We start from the raw sequence: 21,731 nt of genomic DNA on the forward strand, positions 1-21,731 counted from the left end.
TCTCGAAGTATTTTTAAATTTTCCTGCAGTTTGTGCTTTGACTTATTCGTTGCTTACAAGTATGTTCTTTAATTTACACTTTTTTTTTTTTTTTTTTTTCTTCTGAGATGGAGTCTAGCTCTTTCGCCCAGGCTGGAGTGCAGTGGCATGATCTTGGCTCACTGCAACCTCTGCCTCCTGACTTCACGCAATTCTCCTGCCTTAGCCTCCCAAGTAACTGGGATTACAGGCACCCGCCATGATGCCCAGCTAATTTTTGTATATTTAGTACAGACAAGGTCTCACTGTGTTGGCCAGGCTGGTCTTGAACTCCTGATCTCATGATCCACCTGCCTTGGAATTTACACATATTTTGAACTTTTCAGTTTGCCTTATAATACTGATTTCTGGATTCATTCCTTTGTGTTTGGACAAGATACTCTGTATGATTTGTCTTTTTAAATTTTCAAGACTTGTTTTGTTGCAAAACATATGTTCTATCCTGGAGAACGTTCCATGTGTACTTGGAAAGACTGTTTTCTGTTGTTGGGTGGAGTGTTCTGTAGACGTTAGGTCTAGGTGGTGTGTAATGTTCAAGTCCTCTATTTTCTTATTATTTTCTGTACTTGTTTTGCCATCATTCAAGTGGGGTATTGAAGTCTCCAACTATTATCAAAGAGCGCCTGTTTCTCCATTCAGTTCTGTTAAATTTTGCTAATTATATTTTATTTATTTTATTATTATTTTTTTGAGACAGAGTCTTGCTCAGTCACCCAGGCTGGAGTGTAGTGGCAGGATCTCGGCTCATTGCAAGCTCCGTCTCCTGGGTTCACGCCATTCTCCTGCCTCGGCCTCCCGAGTAGCTGGGACTACAGGCACCCTCCACCAGGCTCGGCTAATTTTTTTGTATTTTTAGTAGAGACGGGGTTTCGCCGTGTTAGCCAGGATGGTCTCGATCTCCTGATCTCGTGATCCACCCGCCTCGGCCTCCCAAAGTGCGGAGATTACAGGCGTGAGCCACCGCGCCCGGCCTGCTTATTATATTTTAGTACTCTCTTGTTAGGTGTGTACATGTTTATAATTCTTATCTCTTCTTAATGAATTGACCCCTTTATCAACATATCATGTCCTAATCTGAGCTGTTTTTAAGTGGATTTTGTGAAATTATATTGAAAGTTGTTCCCTTGGCTCTTCATAGATAACAGTTGGAGACATTGGAACACTCTTTAAAATTCGTATTGGGCATACCAACTCTGGACACTCCCCTTCCTGGCACTGCAAGGAGGTAAGGATGTATCAACACTTTCCCATTCTTTGCAAAATCCTCTGCATATTCCTCTCAGGAGTCAACTCATCATGCCTATAATGAGTTGATGGAGTCCTGTACCTTTTTAGCTTGTGCTTTCCTCAAGGCAGAAGTATCATATGTCCTTAATAATTAATTAATTCTTAATTGATTGAGGGAGGCACCTTAACCAAGCAATTCTTTCACCTCTTTGCAAAGAAAAAAATGCCTGGGACTCTGGGTAAACTCATATAGCTTCTTGATATAGTTGCACTACTGATAAAAAGATGACTAGCTGTATGTTATTTGCTTCAGAAATGTTGTAAAGATAGACCACTGTGTTGATGAAATAATAGTCTACTAGAATTGAATGCCAGCTCTGAAATTTAGTCTATTCATGCTAAGCAGGAAAATGCCCCTTGAGTGTTTTTAAGATTAAAAAAAAAAGGCTTAAATTTTCTACATTGTTCAGCATGAAACATCCACTTATTACCATGATTGTCAGTAAATGCAGATCTCCAACACTGGAAATCATAGAGTTTGTCATACATTTTTGTGTATGGTATATTTACATCTTCTGTCATTTCAAAATAAATGCTGTTTAAACAAGTTCTCAAAATGTGAAGAAAATCTCATCATATTCCTGATATTTTTGGCAAACTTACTCTTCTTGAGTTTTAACATGTGGAAGAATTAATGCAAAATTCATAGAAGATGAGTAATTCCTTAAAAACATTAAAAAATTCCATTAGCAGGAGTATATAGTTGTTAATACCATCTTCTTTATGTTAAAGTTACAAAGGATTCTGAAAGCAGAATGAAAAAATTTACCTTATGAAAATACAGAATGTTGAGGTTATATTTTAAAATTCAAAATTACTACCTGGCTTCTATGTGAAATGCTCTCTTTTATGCTATATAGAGCTTTTGAAGTATAATATTCAAATTGATTCTTAAGTGATCATATGTGACAATAATATCTTTTTTTCTTCCCTCTCAGTGAAGTAAACTAACATATGAAAATTATCATTAATCCTCCTGCTATTTCTTTTGATAGCCAATAAGCAAGATTACATTCATTATGAACTTGGGATGCTGAGACAAAAAATTTTGTATTATAGAGGAATGATATAAAAATCAGGCTGAAAATTTCTATTGTCTTTCTCTCTATGGCAAGTATTCTCTCACTGCGAGAGAACTTTGCCTAAGGTTTACTTTGGCTCTTGTTGAGTACCTGTGAAGAAGAGACACGTTCTTGATTCAAAGTTTCATTCCGAATGTACAAAAACTGTTATCCAGTTTATCCATTTTGTGAAATTAGTTGAAATTTTTCTGTTTAATTCTTATAATACAGTTTAGAAGTTTAAAATTTGAAATTTTAAGTAAGCCAACTTGTATGGGGATTCGAACAAAATCACTGATTCCGTAATAGCAACAATAATACATTTCCATAAAATAACCACATTGCTTTAGAAACTTAATCTTGATTTTTTTCAAGTTCAGTTAAGGAAGTTTACAAAATAAAAAGTTCAAAATGTTAGGTTATTTTCTGCTTCTCAAACGATCAGCTTTGGGCCTTAATTAAAATGGTCAAATCAGACAGTCTTGGCAGTAGTAACCTTGCAAACAATAGTTTTTCTCACTGGTTCTCAGGAAGCCTTTCTAAAAGTGACATTACATTGTGTCAGAATCACACTTAATATGCATTTATAAATGTGAATTCCTGAACCTGTCTGAGACCCAGAGACCTTAGTAGGAGCAGGTACTGAAAATCTGCCTTTTTTTCCTTTTTGAGACAGGGTCTCTGTCTGTTGCCCAGGCTGGAGTCAAGTGGCACGATAATGGCTCACTACAGCCTTAACTTCCCAGACTCAAGTGATCCTCCCACCTCAGCCTCTCAAGGAGCTGCGACTATTGGCATGCACCACCACACCTGGCTAATTTTTAAGTTTTTGTGGAGACGGGGTCTTGCCATGTTGCCCTGGTTGGTCTCAAACTCCTGGGCTCAAGCAGTCTGCTCACCTTGGGCCTGCAAAGTGCTGGGATTACAGGTGTGAGCCACTGTGCCTGGGTGAAAATTTGCCTTTTTAACAAGGTGATTTTAAAATCATTAAAGTTGAAAATCTCTGATTTAAGGAATTTTCAAAAGAGTAACATTAACTTAATAGTTAAAATAACACCTCACTGAAGCTTTTTTTATTTCTAAAATTATTTTAATGAAAAAGTTATCTTTCTGTAAACATTTCATTGTACTACAAATGAAACATCTGAATCCATTACAGAACACTTCTGAATTCTTAAACATCAGAAAGCATAGTGAAGTTTTAAAGTAATTTTGAATATTTAGATAGGCTAACAATCCTTACATTACCCTTGCACACTGGCATGCTTATTCACTATTTTGTGACATCAATTACTGGAACTCCAAGAGATACTGTAAAAGAATAATTGTACTCTATTCAGAAAAGGCTAGATTTTAGTATCAGAAAACATAATTTTTTACTTTTTGATGATTTTCATATGTTTCAGTTCCTACCAGAAATTATTAACATTCTTGTTTAACTCCAGGATAAATGGATTAGGTGTAATAGGTGACCATATAAATGATTACTGGTTGAATTTTATTCATTGCTAAGGATCCAAGGGGGGAACCATATCAGTTTGAATCTGTAGAGTATGAAATCTGACCTTATGCTAATATTTATAAAATTACTTTAAACCAAAAAATCAATTTCTAAGAAGTTGAAACAGGGAAAAATATATTTCTAAAAATGTAAACATTTCTTTCTAAACAGGAAAATATTAATGCATAAGATTTGGGAAGAAATTGCCATGTTGGAAATAAACATTTCAAAATAGAGAAGCTAGAAATAGAAAATTTATCTGGGTGCAGTGGCATATGTCTGTAGACCCAGCTACTCAGGAGGCTGAGGTGGGAGGATCACTTCAACCTAGGAGTTGGCAACCATTCTGGGCAACATAGCAAGACTTTGTCTCAAAAAAATAAAGAAGTAAATAGAAATAGGAAGATTTTTAGATAGAGGAAAGAAATGCCATTGTACTTGAGATGGCAGGAAAAGAAGAAATTAGCACTGTCAAATTATCAACAGTTTCTCATATCAAAAAAAGTTCTCTGAGCTAAGTGGCAGTCTTGAACCAAAACTTATTTGACACTTTGATAAAGCATTCCTACATTTTTGAAAGTAATATTATTGTTATTGTAGATACAATTGCATAATATGAATTCTGGAAAACAGTTTTATGTACCTGTTCAACGATGGTTTGCACGAGATCAAGAGGATGGGGAAATCTGTCGAGAATTTCCTGTTTTAAGTAAAGGACAACCCATCCTTCCAGGTAGGAAAGAGTCAACTCCAGGCAGCACAGATAAAACTTGTTTGCCTAAATACTGAAGGACAGGGAACCAATAAACACATGTTGAGTAAATGAATGATTAAGGACTGCCAGTTTCTTATCACTTACCTCTCTGATGTGGCAGCTGCATCTAAATGCTTTTTAGTTGTTTCACGTGCCAACATTCAGGAATATGTTCTTGTCAACAGCCCTATAGGAAGGTCGGCTGAAATGCTTCTTAATCAAAACAAGGAAATTAATTCTTAGGCGGTCATGAGAAAAATTGAATGTCAAATGAAGTTCCTCCAGGGCTAAGAAATGCAAGTCAATATATACTTTTCCCACCGGGCTCTCCCTCATTTTTGAAACTTTAACTATTTGATTAGGAAATAAAAACACAACTGCTCAATGACATTCTAAATGTCTGGCCAAAAGCAGAGATGTATTCAAGCCTTGTTTAAATTTATGGCTGATAATAGGCTCTTTTTCTACTCAGGGTTAGGTAGTCACTGCTGCCTAGCATAAGAATTCAGGGTGGCTGTCCATAAGAACTATTTGCTCTTGGGTCTGCTGGCCTCTGCCTTGGAGGAGAATGGGATAAGGGCATGTGAGATTATTAACTGGCAAAAAATGGATTTTTCTCCAATCCAGACTGTGTTCTATTAAAAATGTCATGTTTTAATTTTCTAAATAAATAAATAAATAAATGAGTAATAGTAAGTCTTATCTGACATTAGGCTTAGGTCCATACCAACCTGTGTAGTTTTTTGAGGGAACGTAGACTGGCAAAACATTTGCACAGACTGATGATTCCTTTGTGGTTTTAAATTAAGATGCGATCACTTTTCTTAAGTTTCTGAAGTTAAAATATTTTTGAAAAGACGTGAATAGCCCTAGTTACTGAAAAGTGAAGCATGAGCATTGTTCTCACCATTCATAAGTATTTTTTTTCACCATTTAGCAGCATTGTTATCACTATTCTTCCTCATCAGCCCACGTGTTTCACCTGAGGAGATGTTTGCCGGGTGCCCTATTCCTACCCATTGTTGGTAATGATGCAGAGGTCACTTTCTGCTGCTACTTCCCTCCAGTTTTAACTGTTAAAGTTCTACTCAAAGAAGGCACACTCTACAAATATCTTCTGATTTTACTTGTCTTTTTTGTAGGGCTTGACCCTTATGGTTTATTAATCAACATTTTTCTTTTCAGTTTCAGGACATGGCTTGGTATTCTAACCATACCCTATCATATGCTATCTGTAAACTTGATAAGCCTTTAGTTATCTAGGTCAATGGTAGATATAGCAAATGATGATTTACCCTTGCCATATTTTTATCTAATATTCTAGCTAAGATTGATACTGTGTCTGAAATGATATCGTTACAAACAAGTAACACCCTTTGCTAGAGGTAGACACGTAAGTTCTAGGTGGTACAAATAACTAAAGCTGGATTAATGTCTTTTTTGCTATATTTTATTCCTTTAAGTTTATAAAAAGTAATGGTAGTTATTTGTCATTTAAGACAACAGTAACTCTAAAAGTGTTTGCCCAGTTTACTAGTATACCGTCATGTGTACCTGAAAACCATCCTTGTATATCTAGGTATAAATGCAACTTGGTCATGCTGTATGTGCCGGGGGTAGGAGGGGGAGCTTCAGCATGTAAAATGCCATGAATTTTCCTACTGGTTTCGATGAGGTTCTTTTTGTTTTTGGTCTTGCCTGGGTGTAGGAACCTCTTAGGTGGTTTCTGGGGTTCTCACAAAGGCAAATGTTCCAGGTATTGTTGTTATGATGGTATTTCTGTGGGCAAATGTGGGTCTAGGGTTTGCATCATCTTGCTGATGCCCTATGGGTACTTTTTTTTAATATGCTTTTTAAAATTATACTTTAAGTTCTAGGGTACATGTGCACAACGTGCAGGTTTGTTACATATGTATAATGTGCCATGTTGGTGTGCTGCACCCATTGACTCGTCATTTACATTAGGTATATCTCCTAATGCTATCCCTCCCCCCCCAACCCATGACAGGTGCCGGTGTGTGATGTTCCCCTTCCTGTGACCAAATGTTCTCATTGTTCAATTCCCACCTATGAGTGAGAATGTGCAGTGTTTGGTTTTCTGTTCTTGCGATAGTTTGCTGAGAATGATGGTTTCCAGCTGCATCCATGTCCCTACAGAGGACGTGAACTCATCCTTTTTTATGGCTGCATAGTATTCCATGTTGTATATGTGCCACATTTTCTTAATCTAGTCTGTCATTGATGGACATTCGGGTTGGTTCCACGTCTTTGCTATTGTGAATGGTGCCACAATAAACATACATGTGCGTGTGTCTTTATAGCAGCATGATTTGTAATCCTTTGGGTATATACCCAGTAATGGGATGACTGGGTCAAATGGTATTTCTAGTTCTAGATCCTTTAGGAATCACCACACTGTCTTCCACAATGGTTGAACTAGTTTACACTCCCACCAACAGTATAAAAGTGTTCCTATTTCTCCATATCCTCTCCTATGGGTACTTTTTAATGAAACAACTATTTTATATTTCAGTTTACCCAGTAGAACCCTGGACAAATGTGTCAATTAATTAAGAAAACTTCAATTCATTTTTGTTGTATATTTGTCTTTTAAGTTCTTACATGGACAATAAAAGAAGAACACCTCTGAATAGAATAGCACAAAGATGATAGACCACTGTTACTCTGATTCCCCTCCTCTTGTTTTCTCTCTCCAATTGTATCATAGTTATTTGGTTTTTAAAAAAGGAAAAATGAAAGTTTGTTTAGAAAAATAATGGGGAAGGCTGGGTGTGGTGGTTTACACTTGTAATCCCAGCACTCTGGGAGGCTAACGCAGGTGGATCTCTTGAGTTCAAGACCAGCCTGGGCAACATGGTAAAACCCCATCTCTATTAAAAAGAATATATAAAATTATATATTATGAATATGTAATATAATGTTATATAATTATATTATTATATATACATGATTATATATATATATACACACACATATATATGTGTGTATATATAAAAATATTAGCTGGGCATAGTAGCACATGCCTGTAGTCCCAGCTAGTCAGGAGCCTGAGGAGGGAGGATCACTTGAGCCTGGGAGGTTGACGATGCAGTGAGCCGTGATTGTTCCACCACATTCCAGCCTGAGTGACAGAACCAGACCCTGAATAAAAAAAAAAAAAAAGGAAAAAATGAAAAAGAATGGAGAAAAGTTATTAATCTTAAGAAAAGGATTGTCAAGTTTACAATCCCAGAAAGTAAATAAAACTTCCCTCAATAATTCCTACTTATAAACCTTCTGCATGAGCTGAGGAGGGAATGGAATATGAAGGAATATCAACTGATGTGAAAATCCAGAGGGTGGAACTGGTGTGGGAGGGCAGTGCAGGAATGTGTTTGAATTCACAGAACTCTTGAATTAGTATCTTTTTATCTTCTTCTGGTACTTCATGCCCATGAATATTAGGTATTTTGTCATTACCCTACAGGTCCCTGAGGTTCATTTTTTTTAAAAAAAGTATGTTTCTGTGTTGTTAGATTGGATGATTTCTGTTTATCTGTCTTCAGGCTCATTTGTGCTTTCCTCTGTTCTCTCTAATCTGCTCTTGAGCCTATTCAGTGAGTTTTAAAATTTGCTTATGATGCTTTTTTTCAGTTCTAAAATTTCTATTTAGTTATTCTTTAAATTTTCTATTTCTTTGCGGGGATTTTCTGTTTATCTATTGGTTTTAAGAGTGTTCATGATTGTTTGTAGTAACATTTGTATCCTGACTGCTTTAAAATATTTGCCAGATAATCAGTACCTGTGTCATCTCAATGGTGATGTCTCCGTTCTCTTTTCCCGTGTGAGTTGATATTTTTCTTGTTCTTAATATTCTGATTATTCATATTGTATCTGGGGCATTTTACATATTGTTATGTGAGACAGTAGCTCTTACTTAAATCCTAAGGAGAATGTTGATATTTTTGTTTTAGTATACAGTTGACTACTGGTTAATTTCAGGTTGTAAATTCTAACCTGCCTTCTGTGGGCTGTGGTTCCAATGTCAGTTCAGTTCTTAAAATCTCTACAGTTCTTGGATCTTTCTTTTGGTCCTTTGCTTAGAAAACTGAGGCTTTAGTTATCCTGTTGTGCTGTGCACTTCTTCAGTCTTCCTGTTTGGAAGGAAGACCCTACTGAAGCCCAGTTCCTCCAAACAGAAGTGAAAGTTCTCTCCTTTAAAATGTTGGCTCCAATGTACTCCTCTTCCCAGGCACAGGGATATAAGAAAATAGAGAAATGCAAGTAAAAAAATGGTAGCATGTCTGCATCTTCTCTTCACTATATTTGAGGAGTTCCCTTTCCTGCCTCCTGAACCAAAACTAGAGGGCTTCTACCGAGCCCGCGTATCTGAGGTCCTGGTACCTATTTCCAGGTCTCTGGTGCATTGAATCCAGGCTAGGGGACTGTGGAGGAGGAAAAAAGGTAAACTCACAGATGCTTGATGTTACTTTAAATTTTGGTCTTCTTCCCCATTCCTCCTGCCGCTGTTCACGTTTTGACCTTCATATAGCTGTTCTATGCATTCTGTCAAAGTTTTACAGCTGCATTCAGTAGGAGAGACTGGGTGGTGCGTGTTACTCCATATTACCTGGAACTAGAACTCTTGATTGGATTTCTGTACAGTAGTCTCCACTTGTCCATGGGTTTTCTCTCCTTGGTCTCAGTTCTTCAAAGTCAATTGCTGTCCGAAAATATTAAATGTAAAATTCCAGAAACAGACAATTCACAAATTTTAAGTTGTGTCCTGTTCTGAGTGTGATGAAATCTCCTGCTGTCCTGCTCCATCCTGCCCTGATGTGAATCACCGCTTTCTCTAGTGAATCCATGCTGTACATGCTCTCCACCTGTGTGTCACTTAGTAGCCGTCAACTGTCACAGTATCGCAGTGCTTGTGTTCAAGTAACCCTTATTTTACTGAATAATGGCCTCAAAGTGCAAGAACAGTGATGCTGGCAATTTGGATATTTCAAAGAGAAGCCATAAAGTACTTCCTTTAAGTGAAAAGGTGAAAGTTCTTGAATTAATATGGAAAGAAAAAAAAAAGTATGTCAAATTTGGTAAGATTTGTGGTAAGAACAAGTTTTCTGTCTGTGAAATTGTGAATAGTATATTGTTATAATTAATCAATTTTATTGTTATTGTTAATGTCTTATGGTGAACTAAACTTTATTATAAGTAGGTATATATAGAGAAAAACATAGTATATATAGAATTTGTTACTATCTGTGGTTTCTGGCATCCACTGGGGATCTTGGAACTTTTCCACCATGGATAAGGGGAGATTTCTGTGCGTAATTTTCTATTATATGAGCACTGCTTGGCACTTAAAAAGGTTTTTTTCTTATGTTGTCAGTGACAATATATGAAGTGAATGTGGCAACGGGTGAGCTATGGAATGCTGGAACAGTAGCAAACGTCTACATTTCTATCCATGGGGAAAAGGGAGATACCGGATCCAGACAACTATTTAGATCGAAGAGCTCTTTCAATTTTTTAAGAGGACAAGTAAGCAAAATACCTGTTGATTTTAAAAAGATTAATCATGGTAAAACACATAAAATAAGATTTACTGTTGTAACTATTTTAAGAGCATTTTAAGTGCACAGTTTAGTAATGTTAAGTATTCACATTACTGTGCAACAGATCATCAGAACTTTTTCATCTTCCAAAATTGGTAATCTAGTAATTAACAACTCCCCATTTCTCCTTCCCTTCAGTCCCTAGTAACCACCATTCTACTTTCTATTTCTGTATTTTTACTTCAGATACCTCATGTAAGGGAAATAATATAGTAATTGTCTTTTGTGACTGGCTTATTTCACTTAGCATAATGTCCTCAAGATTCATCCATGTTATAGCATGTGACAGTATTTCCTTTCTTTTAAAGGCTGAATAATACTCCCTTGTATGCAAACAAACAAACTACATTTTATTTATCATTTCATCGATTAATGGACATTTGGGTTGCCTCCACCTCTTGGCTATTGTGAATAATGCTACTGTGTACATGGGGGTGCAGCTATCTCTTTGAGCTCATCTTTTCAACTTGTTTTTGATACATATTTAGAAGTGAGATTGAGGGATCATATGGTAGTTTGTTTTTAATTTTTTGAAACTGCTATACTGTTTTGCATAGTGGTTGCACCATTTTACAATCCCACCAGCAGTGCACAAGGGTTCCAGTTTCTCCACCTCCTTGCCAAGACTTGTTAATTTTTTTTATGCACCCATCCTAATGGCTATGAGGGAATATCTCATTGGTTTCGGTTTACATTTCTTTATTTATTAGTGATGTTGAGCATCTTTCATATGCTTATTGGCCACTTGTATATAATCTTTGGAGAAATGTTTGTTCAAGTTCTTTGCCCATTTTAGGGTTGGGTTATTTGTAGGAATAGAAAACCAAATACTGTATGTTCTCACTTATAAGTGGGAGCTAATTATAGGGTACTCATGGACACAATGAGAGCAACAATAGATACTGGGGTGTGGAGAGGGATGCAAGAGAATGAGGCAAGGATTGAAAAACTGTTGGGTACTATGCTTAGTACCTGGGTGATAGGATCCTTCATATTCTAAACCTCAACATCACACAATATACCCAGTTAACACACCTGCACATGTACTGCCTGAATCTAAAATAAAAGTTGAAAAAGAAAAAAATTGGGTTATTTCTTCTTTTTTGTTGTTGAATTGTAGAAATTCTTTGTTTATTCTGGAACTTAAGCCTTTGTATTTCCTCTTTGTTGAATTTCTAACTTGGTTCATTCATTGCTCTCCTGACCTCAGTATCTTTGTGACTGTTATTTTGAATTCTCTGTTGAGTAAATCACTTAGTTCCATTTCTGGAAATTAATCTTGTTCTTTTGTTTGGGACATATTTCCCTTTTTTCTTCATTTTCTTTGACTTTCTCTATTAGTTTCTATGAATTAGATAAGACAGCCACCTCTCCCAATCTTGTGAGACTGGCTTCATATAGGAAATAGAACCTCACCGATCAACTTGGCAGAGATTAAGTGCCTTCCAAACTTTTGTATTTGTCCCAACTACTGTCTTTGTTTTTAGTGGTCCCCAGGAGTTTAGGGTGTGCCAAGTCCTGTCAGTGCCCTAGAGATAGGTAAGATAGAAACCAGTCTCTTGAGAAGCAGCTGGAAAAGTTGGGTTGCTAGATGTGTGATCAAGTTCCGTTTTTCCTCAGGCAGAACCTGGAGTTTATCTCCCACTCACTCTGCATTAAGCTGCAGAGAGGATCTGTGGCAAATGCCTGCACTCCTGTTCAGACCACACCGTTGCATTGCTCTCTGTTGCCCCCAAGAGCCTAGCAAATGCTCAGTTCCATCAGTTCTCAGAGACAGGTGGGTCAGTTGGAGACTTGTTTTATCACTGGAATGAACCAGGGGAAAATGCTGTATGAAGTGTGCAGACACTCAGTAGACTACTGATTGCTTTTTCTGTCACTGCCTGGATACAAGATCATTAAAAATGTAACCCATGGAAATTGCTGGGAAACTTGACATTAGGTGTGCATCAAACCCCTTTCAAAGAAAAACTGGGTGCTGGGGTTTTTTGCCTGCTCTCTCTGCATGAAGCCAGGAGAAAGCTGCTGGAAGTGCTCCTTACCTGTTTAAAGCATCTCTTCATTCTCTGCAGTCCCTGGGGTACTCAAGAATGCCTATCCCCATCAGCTCCTACAGGTGGTGGAGCCCAGTCCCTCAGGTAGAAGCTGTAAAATATGGGACATTCTATGTATGGACAAACTCCTTCCAGGGAGAAGATGGAGATTGGCTTTATCACTGGAGCCGGGTGGGGAAGAAGGCATGTCTGTTCAGGTTCACAAAGGACTTGTAATTACTTGACTTATCACCAACCAGATGCAGGCTAACTAGAAGCTCAACTCTGGGGCAGCATCCGAGAAAGTGTAAGTCCAACCTTTTGTAGTGAGAAAAAGGGATTTGGGTATTTTTGCCTGCTTGCTCTGTGCTAAGCCTTATGTGGGATAGCTGCTGCAAGTGTTCTTGTACCCAGTTGAAATTGCCTCTTTGTTCTCTGTGGTTCCAGGCAATTCTCAAATGCTGAGCCCCCACGTTTCCAAAAGTAGTTGATTTAGGAGCCAGTTGTTTAGGTGGGAGCTATGAAAGTTGGGATGCTCGGTGTGTAGAGAAACTCTTTTCAGGGAGAAGCTGGGGACTTGGTTTTATTGCTGGAGTGAGCTAGAGTGAGAAGACATGGGAAGTACCCACATGCCTATTGAGGGTCTGGGAACTTTACTAATTTCCTGCCCTCTAGGCTTCCAGATATACTCTAGTTAGAAGCCCTGACCCTCAGACAGCAGCTGGGATTGTGTGCAGTCACTCCTCTTCTGGGAAGAAACTGGAAGTTAGATAATTTTCCTTGCTTACTCTGCACTAAGTCTAGGGGTATAGCTCCCTGTTTAAAACCACCTCCTAGTTCTCTGTGATCCCAGGGGATTTTCATATGCCAAGCCCATCTGCTCTCAGAGGCAGGTGATGTAGGAGCCAATCCCTTGGATAGCAACCATAAAGTTAGGTTTTCTCCTCTACAATCCCTCAGCCTGGATTCAGTGCACCAGAAACCTGGAAACAGGCACTGGACCTCAGATGTGGGGGCTCAGTAGAAGCCCTCTAGTTCTGGTTCAGGAGGCAGGAACGGGAACTCCTCACATATAGAGAAGGTGCAGATATGCCACCTTTTTTTTTTTAACTTTCATTTTTCTGTTTTTGTACGTCCCCATACCTCGGAAGAGGAGCCCATGGGAGCCAACATTCTGAAGGAAAGGAACTTGCCCTTTTGTTTGGTAGAGCTGGGCTTCAATGGGGTCTTCCTTCCAAACAGGAAGACTGAAGAATTGCACAGCACAACAGGATAACTAAAGGACAGAAACAGAAGAGTGGATCCTATGTCCAGAATTCTGTCTCATTTGAAGGCTGCTGGAGAAACTGGTTTATGTCTCCCCTAACTTGGAGGCATGACAGAAATGGCAGATAGTTTGGAAGCCTGGAAAAACAGAGGCCAGCACTGCAACCTATTTTTTGCAGCAGATATTCTTCAGTACAGCAGACAGACAACAAGGAAAGCAAGAGATTGTGGGCTCCAGATAAAAAACAAACACTTCCTTTTTGAAGCTGGAGAAGCTCTTGACAGTGCAGTGCTATTTCTGGGGTGTGGTTTGTGGCAGGAGCTTGTCTCAGCTTTTTCTACCTGTTTCGATGTGGATATTTTCTCAGTTTCCCAGTGTGTGTGTGTTGCAATAAGTATCTGGATAGCTCTCCAAGTGAATTGATGTATTTGTATTTGTTTATTTGATATGTCCATGGAAAAATTGAAAGTCAGAATCCTCCTAGTCTGCCACGTTGCTGACATCACCCAACCCGATGATGGTTTAAAGAGTGAGTTGTTAATAGCAGGCTCTGAAATTAAGGCAATAATTAATAGCCTAACAAACAAAAGAAAACCCAGGACCAGACGGATTCACAGCTGAATTCTACCAGGGGTACAAAGAGGAGCTGGTACCATTCCTTCTGAAACTATTCCAATCAACAGAAAAAGAGGGAATCCTCCCTAACTCATTTTATGAGGCCAGCATCATCCTGACACCAAAGCCTGGCAGAGACAAAACAAAACAAAACAAAACAAAAAACAGATAATTTTAGACGGATGTGCCTGATGAACATCAGTGCAAAAATCCTCAATAAAATACTGGCAAACCAAATCCAGCAGCACATCAAAAAGCTTATCCACCATGATCAAGTTGGCTTCATCCCTGGGATGCAAGGCTGGTTCTACACATGCAAATAAATAAATGTAATCCATCACATACACAGAACCAATGACAAAAAACACATGATTATCTCAATAGATGCAGAAAAGACCTTCGACAAAATTCAACACCCCTTCGTGCTAAAAACTCTCAATAAACTAGGTGTTGATGGAATGTATCTCAAAATAATAAGAGCTATTTATTACAAACCCACAGACAATATCATACTGAATGGGCAAAAACTGGAAGCATTCCCTTTGAAAACTAGCACAAGACAGAGATGCCCTCCCTCATCACTCCTATTCAACATAGTGTTGGAAGTTCTGGCCAGGGCAATCAGGAAAGAGGAAGAAATAAAAGGTATTCAATTAGGAAAAGAGGAAGTCAAATTGTCCCTGTTTGCAGATGACATGATTGTATATTTAGAAAACCCCATCATCTCAGCCCCAAATCTCCTTAAACTGATAAGCAACTTCAGAAAAGTCTCAGGATACAAAATCAATGTGCAAACATCACAAGCATTCCTATACATCAATAACAGACAAACAGAGAGCCAAATCATGAGTGAACTTCTATTCACAATTGCTACAAAGATAATAAAATACCTAGGAATACCACTTACAAGGGATGTGAAGGACCTCTTCAAGGAGAACTACAAACCTCTGCTCAACGAAATAAAAGAGGACACAAGCAAACAGAACATTCCATGCTCATGGATAGGAAGAATCAATATTGTGAAAATGGCCATACTGCCCAAAGTAATTTATAGATTCAATGCCATTCCCATCAAGCTACCAATGACTTTCTTCACAGAATTGGAAAAAACTACTTTCAAGTTCATATGGAACCAAAAAAGAGCCCACATTGCCAAGACAATCCTAAGCCAAAAGAGTAAAGCTGGAGGCATCATGCTACTTGACTTCAAACTATACTGCAAGGCTACAGTAACCAAAACAACATGGTACTGTTACCAAAACAGAGATATAGACCAATGGAACAGAGCAGAGGCCTTAGAAATAACACCACACATCTACAACCATCTGATCTTTGACAAACCTGACAAAAACAAGAAATGAGGAAAGGATTCTCTATTTAATAAATGGTTCTGGGAAAACTGGCTTGCTGAAACTTATAGAAAGCTGAAACTGGATCCCTTGCTTACACCTTATGCAAAAATTAATTCAAGATGGATTAAAGACTTAAATGTTAGACCTAAAACCATAAAAGCCCTAGAAGAAAACCTAGGCAATACTATTCAGAACATAGGCATGGGCAAGGACTTCATGACAAAAACAGCAAAAGCAATGATAACAAAAGCCAAAATAGACAAATGGGATGTAATTAATCTAAAGAGCTTCTGCAAAGCAAAATAAACTACCATCAGAGTGAACAGGCAACCTACAGAATGGGAGAAAAGTTTTGCAATCTACCCATCTGACAGAGGGCTAACATCCCGAAGCTACAAAGAACTCAAACAAATTTACAAGATAAAAACAACCCCATCAAAAAGTGGGCAAAGGATATGAGCAGGTATATCTCAAAAGAAGACATTTATGTGGTCAACAGACACATGAAAAAATGCTCATCATCACTGGTCATCAGAGAAATGCAAATCAAAACCACAATGAGACACCATCTCACACCAGTCAGAATGGCCATCATTAAAAAGTCAGGAAACAACAGATGCTGGAGGGGATGTGGAGAAATAGGAATGCTTTTACATTTTTGGTGGGAGTGTTAAACTAGTTAAACCATTGTGGAAGACAGTGTGGTGATTCCTAAAGGATCTAGAACTAGAAATACCATTTGATCCAGTGATCCTATTACTGGGTATATGCCCAAAATATTATAAATCATGCTATTATTAAGACACATGCACACGTATGTTTATTGTGGCAGTATTCACAATAGCAAAGACTTGGAACCAACCCAAATGTCCATCAATGATAGACTGGATTAAGAAAATGAGGCACATATACACCATGGAATACTCTGCAGCCATAAAAAAGGATGAGTTCATGTCCTTTGCAGGGACATGGATGAAACTGGAAACCATCATTGTGAGCAAACTATCACAAGGACAGAAAACCAGACACTGCGTGTTCTCACTCATAGGTGGGAATTGAACAATGAGAACACTTGGACACAGGGTGGGGAACATCACACATGGGGGCCTGTCATGGGGTCGGGGGACAGGGGGAGGGATAGCATTAGGAGATATACCTAATGCAAATGATGAGTTAATGGGTGCAGCAAAACAACATGGTACATGTATACCTATGTAACAAACCGGCATGTTGTACACATGTACCCTAGAACTTAAAGTATAATTAAAAAAAAAAAAAACCATAAAAACAAAAAAAAGTGAGTTGTTTAATTCCGCATATATGTGAATATTCTAGTTACCTACTATTATTTTCTAGTTTTGTTCCACTATGATTGGAAAAGATACTTTATATTATTTTAATTTTCTTAAATTTGTTAAGACTTGTTTGTGAACTAACTTGTGATCTCTCATGGATAATGTTCCATGTTTGTTGGTGGTTCCATATACGTCTGTTAGGACCAATTGGTTTATAGTGTTGGTCATGTCCTCTTGCTTTATTGATCTTTTGTTTCATTTTTCTATCCATTATCGAAAGTGGGGCATTGAAATCTATTATTGTGTTGCTGTCTATTTCTCCCTTCAATTTTGTAAAAATTTGCTTTATATATATATGGATGCATACATATACACATATACATATGTATATATGCATATATATGTATATATGTGTATATGTATGTATCCATATATGTGTATACATACATGTATTTAAACTCTGATGTTAGGTGCATATATATTTATGAATAATATATATGATATATATATAACATATACTTTGTTATATATATATTATACTTTAAGTTCTAGGGTACATGTGCACCATGTGCCGGTTTGTGACATAGGTATACATGTGCCATGTTGGTTTGCTGCACCCATTTACCTAATTTACCATATACTTAATTACCATATACCTAATTTACATTAGGTATGTCTCCTAATGCTATCCCTCCCCGTGCCGCCCTACCCCATGCCCATGACAGGCCCCCGTGTGTGATGTTCCCCACCCTGTGTCCAAGTGTTCTCATATATAACACATGTTTAACATATATAACACCTAGATATGTTATATAACACATAGATATGTTATATATATAATACTGTTATATATATATATGTATATATATTAAACGTTAAGTCCTGGTGAATTAACCATATTATCATTATATAGTACCTTTCTTTGTCTCTTGTGACAGTTTTGGAGTTAAACTCTATTTTGTCTGATATAAATATGAGCACTGTCTCCCTCTTTAGGTTCCCATTTGCATAGAATTTCTATCTTTTCACTTTCAACCTGTGTCTATCCTGAGATCTAAAATCAGTCTCTTGTAGATAGCATAGTTAGATCTTGTTTGTTTGTTTTTTTTTTAAATCCATTAAGCCCATCTATGTTTTTTTGTATGGAGTTAATCCATTTACACTTAAAAAGTTACTGATAGGGAAGGACTTACTGTTGTCATTTAGTGAATTGTTTTCTATATGTCTTGTAGCTTTCCTCTCCTGCTTTTCTCTCTTATAGCCTTCATTTGTGTCTCATTGATCTTTTTGTAGTGACCTGCTTTGATTCCCTTCTCCTTTCCATTTGTGTGTATTCTGTAGATATTTTCTTTGTGGGTCCTATTGCAATTATATAAAACATCTTAAAGTTATAATATTCTATTTTAGATTGATAACAGCTTAACTTCAGTTGCACACAAAAGTTGTCACCCTTTACAGCTCCACCCTCCAACTATGTTATTGATGTCAGAAATTATATCTTTATATATTGCATACCTACTTTTGTCTTTTAAATTCTATACAAGAAGTAAAAGTGGATTTATGCACCAAAATTACAATAATACAAGTTACTAATGTTTGTCTATTTATTTCCTTTACTGAAGAACTTTATTTTTTTTCCTTCCTTCCCTCCCTCCCTCCCTTCCTTCCTTCCTTTTTCCTTTTTCCTTTTTTTTTTTTTGTTTTTTCTTTTTTGAGATAGGGTCTCACTCTGTTGCTCAGGCTGGAGTGCAGTGTACTGATCCCGGCTCACTGCAAGCCTCTGTATCCCGGGCTCAAGCTTCATATTTTCATATGGCTTCATGTTGCTATCTAGTGTCCTTTTATTTCAACTTTAAAGACTTCCTTAGCATTTCTTGTACTGTAGGTCGAGTAGTAGTGAGCTTACTCAGTTTGTTTATCTGGGAAAGTCTTAATTTCTTCTCCACTTTTGACAGTTTTGCCTGATGTAAAATTTTTGGTTGAGAGTTTTTTTTCTTTTAATATTTTGAGTGTATCATCCTGTTGTCTTTTAGCTGGAATGGTTTCTACTTAAATTTACTCATGATTTTATAGAATCTCCGTCATATGTGATGAGTTGCCTTTCTCTTGCTGCTTTCAAGATTGTCTCTTTGAAAGTCACCAGTTTGATTATAACGTGTCTAAGTATGAATTTCTTTTCATTTATTTTAGTTTTAGCTCATTGAGCTTCTTGAATTTACGTGTGCATTTCACTCCTCTGATTTTAGAAGTTTTCGGCCGTTAATTTTTCAAAAAAGCTCTGTGCCCCTTTATCTCTCTCTTTTCCTTTTTAAATTCCCGTAATCCATATGTTGGCCTGTTTAATGGTGTCTCATCAGTTTCTTATGCTCTCTTCACTTTTCTTCACCCTTCTATTTTGTTCCTCCTGTCTTGATGATTTCAAGTGACCTACCTTCAAGAAAGCTGATTCTTCTGCCTTATTAATCTGATATTAAACCCCATTAGTGAATTTTTCAGTTTAGTTATTATATTAACAGCTTTAGAATTTCTGTTTGTTTTTTTCTTATAGTTCCTGTCTTTTTCATTGTATTCATGCCTGAATTTACTGATTTCATCTAGTTGGTCTCTCTGTATTCTTTTTAGCTCATTTAATATTTTAAGATAGTTGTTTTAAATTTCTATTAGGAAGTTTAGAGATTTGTATTTCTTTAGGGTTATTTTGTGGAATCATTCATTTCTTGGATTGGGCCATGTTTTCCTCTTTTCTTTGTAGGATTTGTGATCTTTTATTGAGATTTGAACATTTAGAAATACAACTATACTTCACAGTCATTATGAGTCATAGGTTTTACTAGGGGAAAACTTGCATTGATCAGCTCTGGTGGAGGTTTGGGACCTCTCAAACCTTTTCTGACAATGTGTCTTCCCTGGGCTTATGTATTTGATTTTAAGTATCTTAATTTTCTTAATTGCTTGCTCTTGTTTCTTATCCAGAGCCCACAATCTCTTGCTTGCCTTGTCGACTGTCTGCTGTACTGAAGAAGCTCTGTTGAAAAGACAGGCTGCAGGGCTGGCCTCTGTCTTTTAGCCTTCCAGACTATCTGCCATTTCTGTCATGGCCCCAAGTCAGGGGAGAAAAAAAACAGTTTTTCAGGCAGCCTTCAGACAAGACAGAATTTTGGATATATGGTCCACTCTTTTGTTTGTGTCCTGAGGGAGGTTCTGGAGTGTGGGTGGTTTCCTTCCTGTTGTACTGCACTATGCCAGGTAGGGGTAGGGCATGGGCATATAAAATGGCTTGAACTTTTTTGCCCTTTTTGGATGAAGTCCTTTCTTGGTTATGCATTGGCCTGGGTGCTGCATCTCTCATGTGGTTTCTAAAGTTTTCAAAGAAGAGTATTCTAGTTCTTATGTTATTGTTAACTTAGTGTCTCCATGTGTAAACTGGAGCCTGGGGCTTCCTTATCTGCCATCTTCTTGACATCTCTCCCATCTTTGTTGATGTTTAAATCTGTATGTATATTGTTAAATGTGGATAATTATATACAGCAAATTTTATTGTTGAATGTAGAAGCCAGATACATTATTTTATTATTTCTAATATTAATATGCATATAATATTTAACTTTTACTGAGTAAATTATAGACATTTTTTCATAGTATATTTATCTCAGCTTTCCTTGATGACCCAACTACTTCTTAATGAACATGTCAACATATTTTCATTATATGTTTCTTCTCTTTTCCTTAGAGTTCTCTATATTGATTATTATAAATATCATAACTCATAATTTTCTTTTATTGCATAGAAAGTCCTGCTTTTCTAACTGTTCTGTTTGGTGGATAAAGGGATAACAATGTTATCCATTAATTTGTACCAGGCATGAACAGTATATTTTTTGTTAATGAATGCTAATGGTTTTGTTTCTCATTATTTATATTATTAACAGTGCATTTACACAGAGACAAGGAGGTTCAAAAGAAAATAGTCTTATTATGTGTCAGAGGGAGGAGCTGAGCTCTAATCCTGGATCTGTGCATCAACTTTCTTATCTGTAGAAAGGATTTTTTTTTTCACTTAGCAAATTTTTGAGAATAAAATAAATGCATATGAAAATATTTTGAAACATAATACACTATACAAAGATTATTTTTTGTTTTCTTATCATTTTTTAATGGATATGCTACATCATGTATTTTCTTGGATTGAAACCTATAGCGTTATCTTTGATTTTATCAAAAGTATTCTGTGATTTTCACTTTTTATCTATATTCTGAATATGTAAACCATTGGAGCACAACTATGGCTCCTTTTAATTGTAAATTAATTTTTACAATCAATTTTTACTGGCTAGGTGCAGTGGCTCATGCCTGTAATCCCAGCACTTTGGAAGGTCGAGGCGGGCAGACTGCTTGAGCCCAGGAGTTCGAGACCAGCCTGGGCAACATAGCCAAACCTCATCTCTACAAAAAATACAAAAATTCTCCTGGCATGGTGGCACATGCCTGTAGTACTAGCTACTCAGGAAGCTGAAGTAGGAGGATCACTGGCACCTGGGAGGCAGAGGTTGCAGTGAGCCAAGATTGTGTCATTGCACTCCAGCCTGGGTGACAGAGGGAAATCCTGTCTCAAAACAACAACAACAACAACAACAAAAAACCCAAACAAACAAAAAACACTGCATCTTAATTTATACTCTTGGTATAAATCAGAGTGATAGTCTAGATCTAATTATACTTTTTGATTCATTATAGACTGACACCTTTTTCCTGGAGGCTGTGCACCTTGGAGATTTGTGTAAGATTGTGATAGGCCATGATGGACTTGGCCCAGGTAAGGCTCTTCCACAGAGAGTTCACGAAGGTTTGATTTCACTCTATTTTTGTGAAACTCTGTTCAAATCTAGAAAATACTGTGGAAAATTGG

The 21,731-nt window shown here is 37.2% G+C and overlaps 1 protein-coding gene across 1 annotated transcript in view; it reads left to right on the plus strand.

Moving 5' to 3' along the window:
• Positions 1-21,731, plus strand: part of RP1 (RP1 axonemal microtubule associated) — a 325,891-nt gene that overhangs the window by 82,437 nt on the left and 221,723 nt on the right. The window contains exons 5-8 of the mRNA XM_038000500.2: positions 1,178-1,264; positions 4,489-4,621; positions 10,038-10,189; positions 21,560-21,638. Coding sequence (XP_037856428.2) covers positions 1,178-1,264; positions 4,489-4,621; positions 10,038-10,189; positions 21,560-21,638 — 451 coding nt within the window. The remainder of the gene's footprint in view (positions 1-1,177; positions 1,265-4,488; positions 4,622-10,037; positions 10,190-21,559; positions 21,639-21,731) is intronic.

Source organism: Chlorocebus sabaeus, chromosome 8 (assembly GCF_047675955.1).
Source record: "Chlorocebus sabaeus isolate Y175 chromosome 8, mChlSab1.0.hap1, whole genome shotgun sequence".
Lineage (NCBI taxonomy): Eukaryota > Metazoa > Chordata > Mammalia > Primates > Cercopithecidae > Chlorocebus > Chlorocebus sabaeus.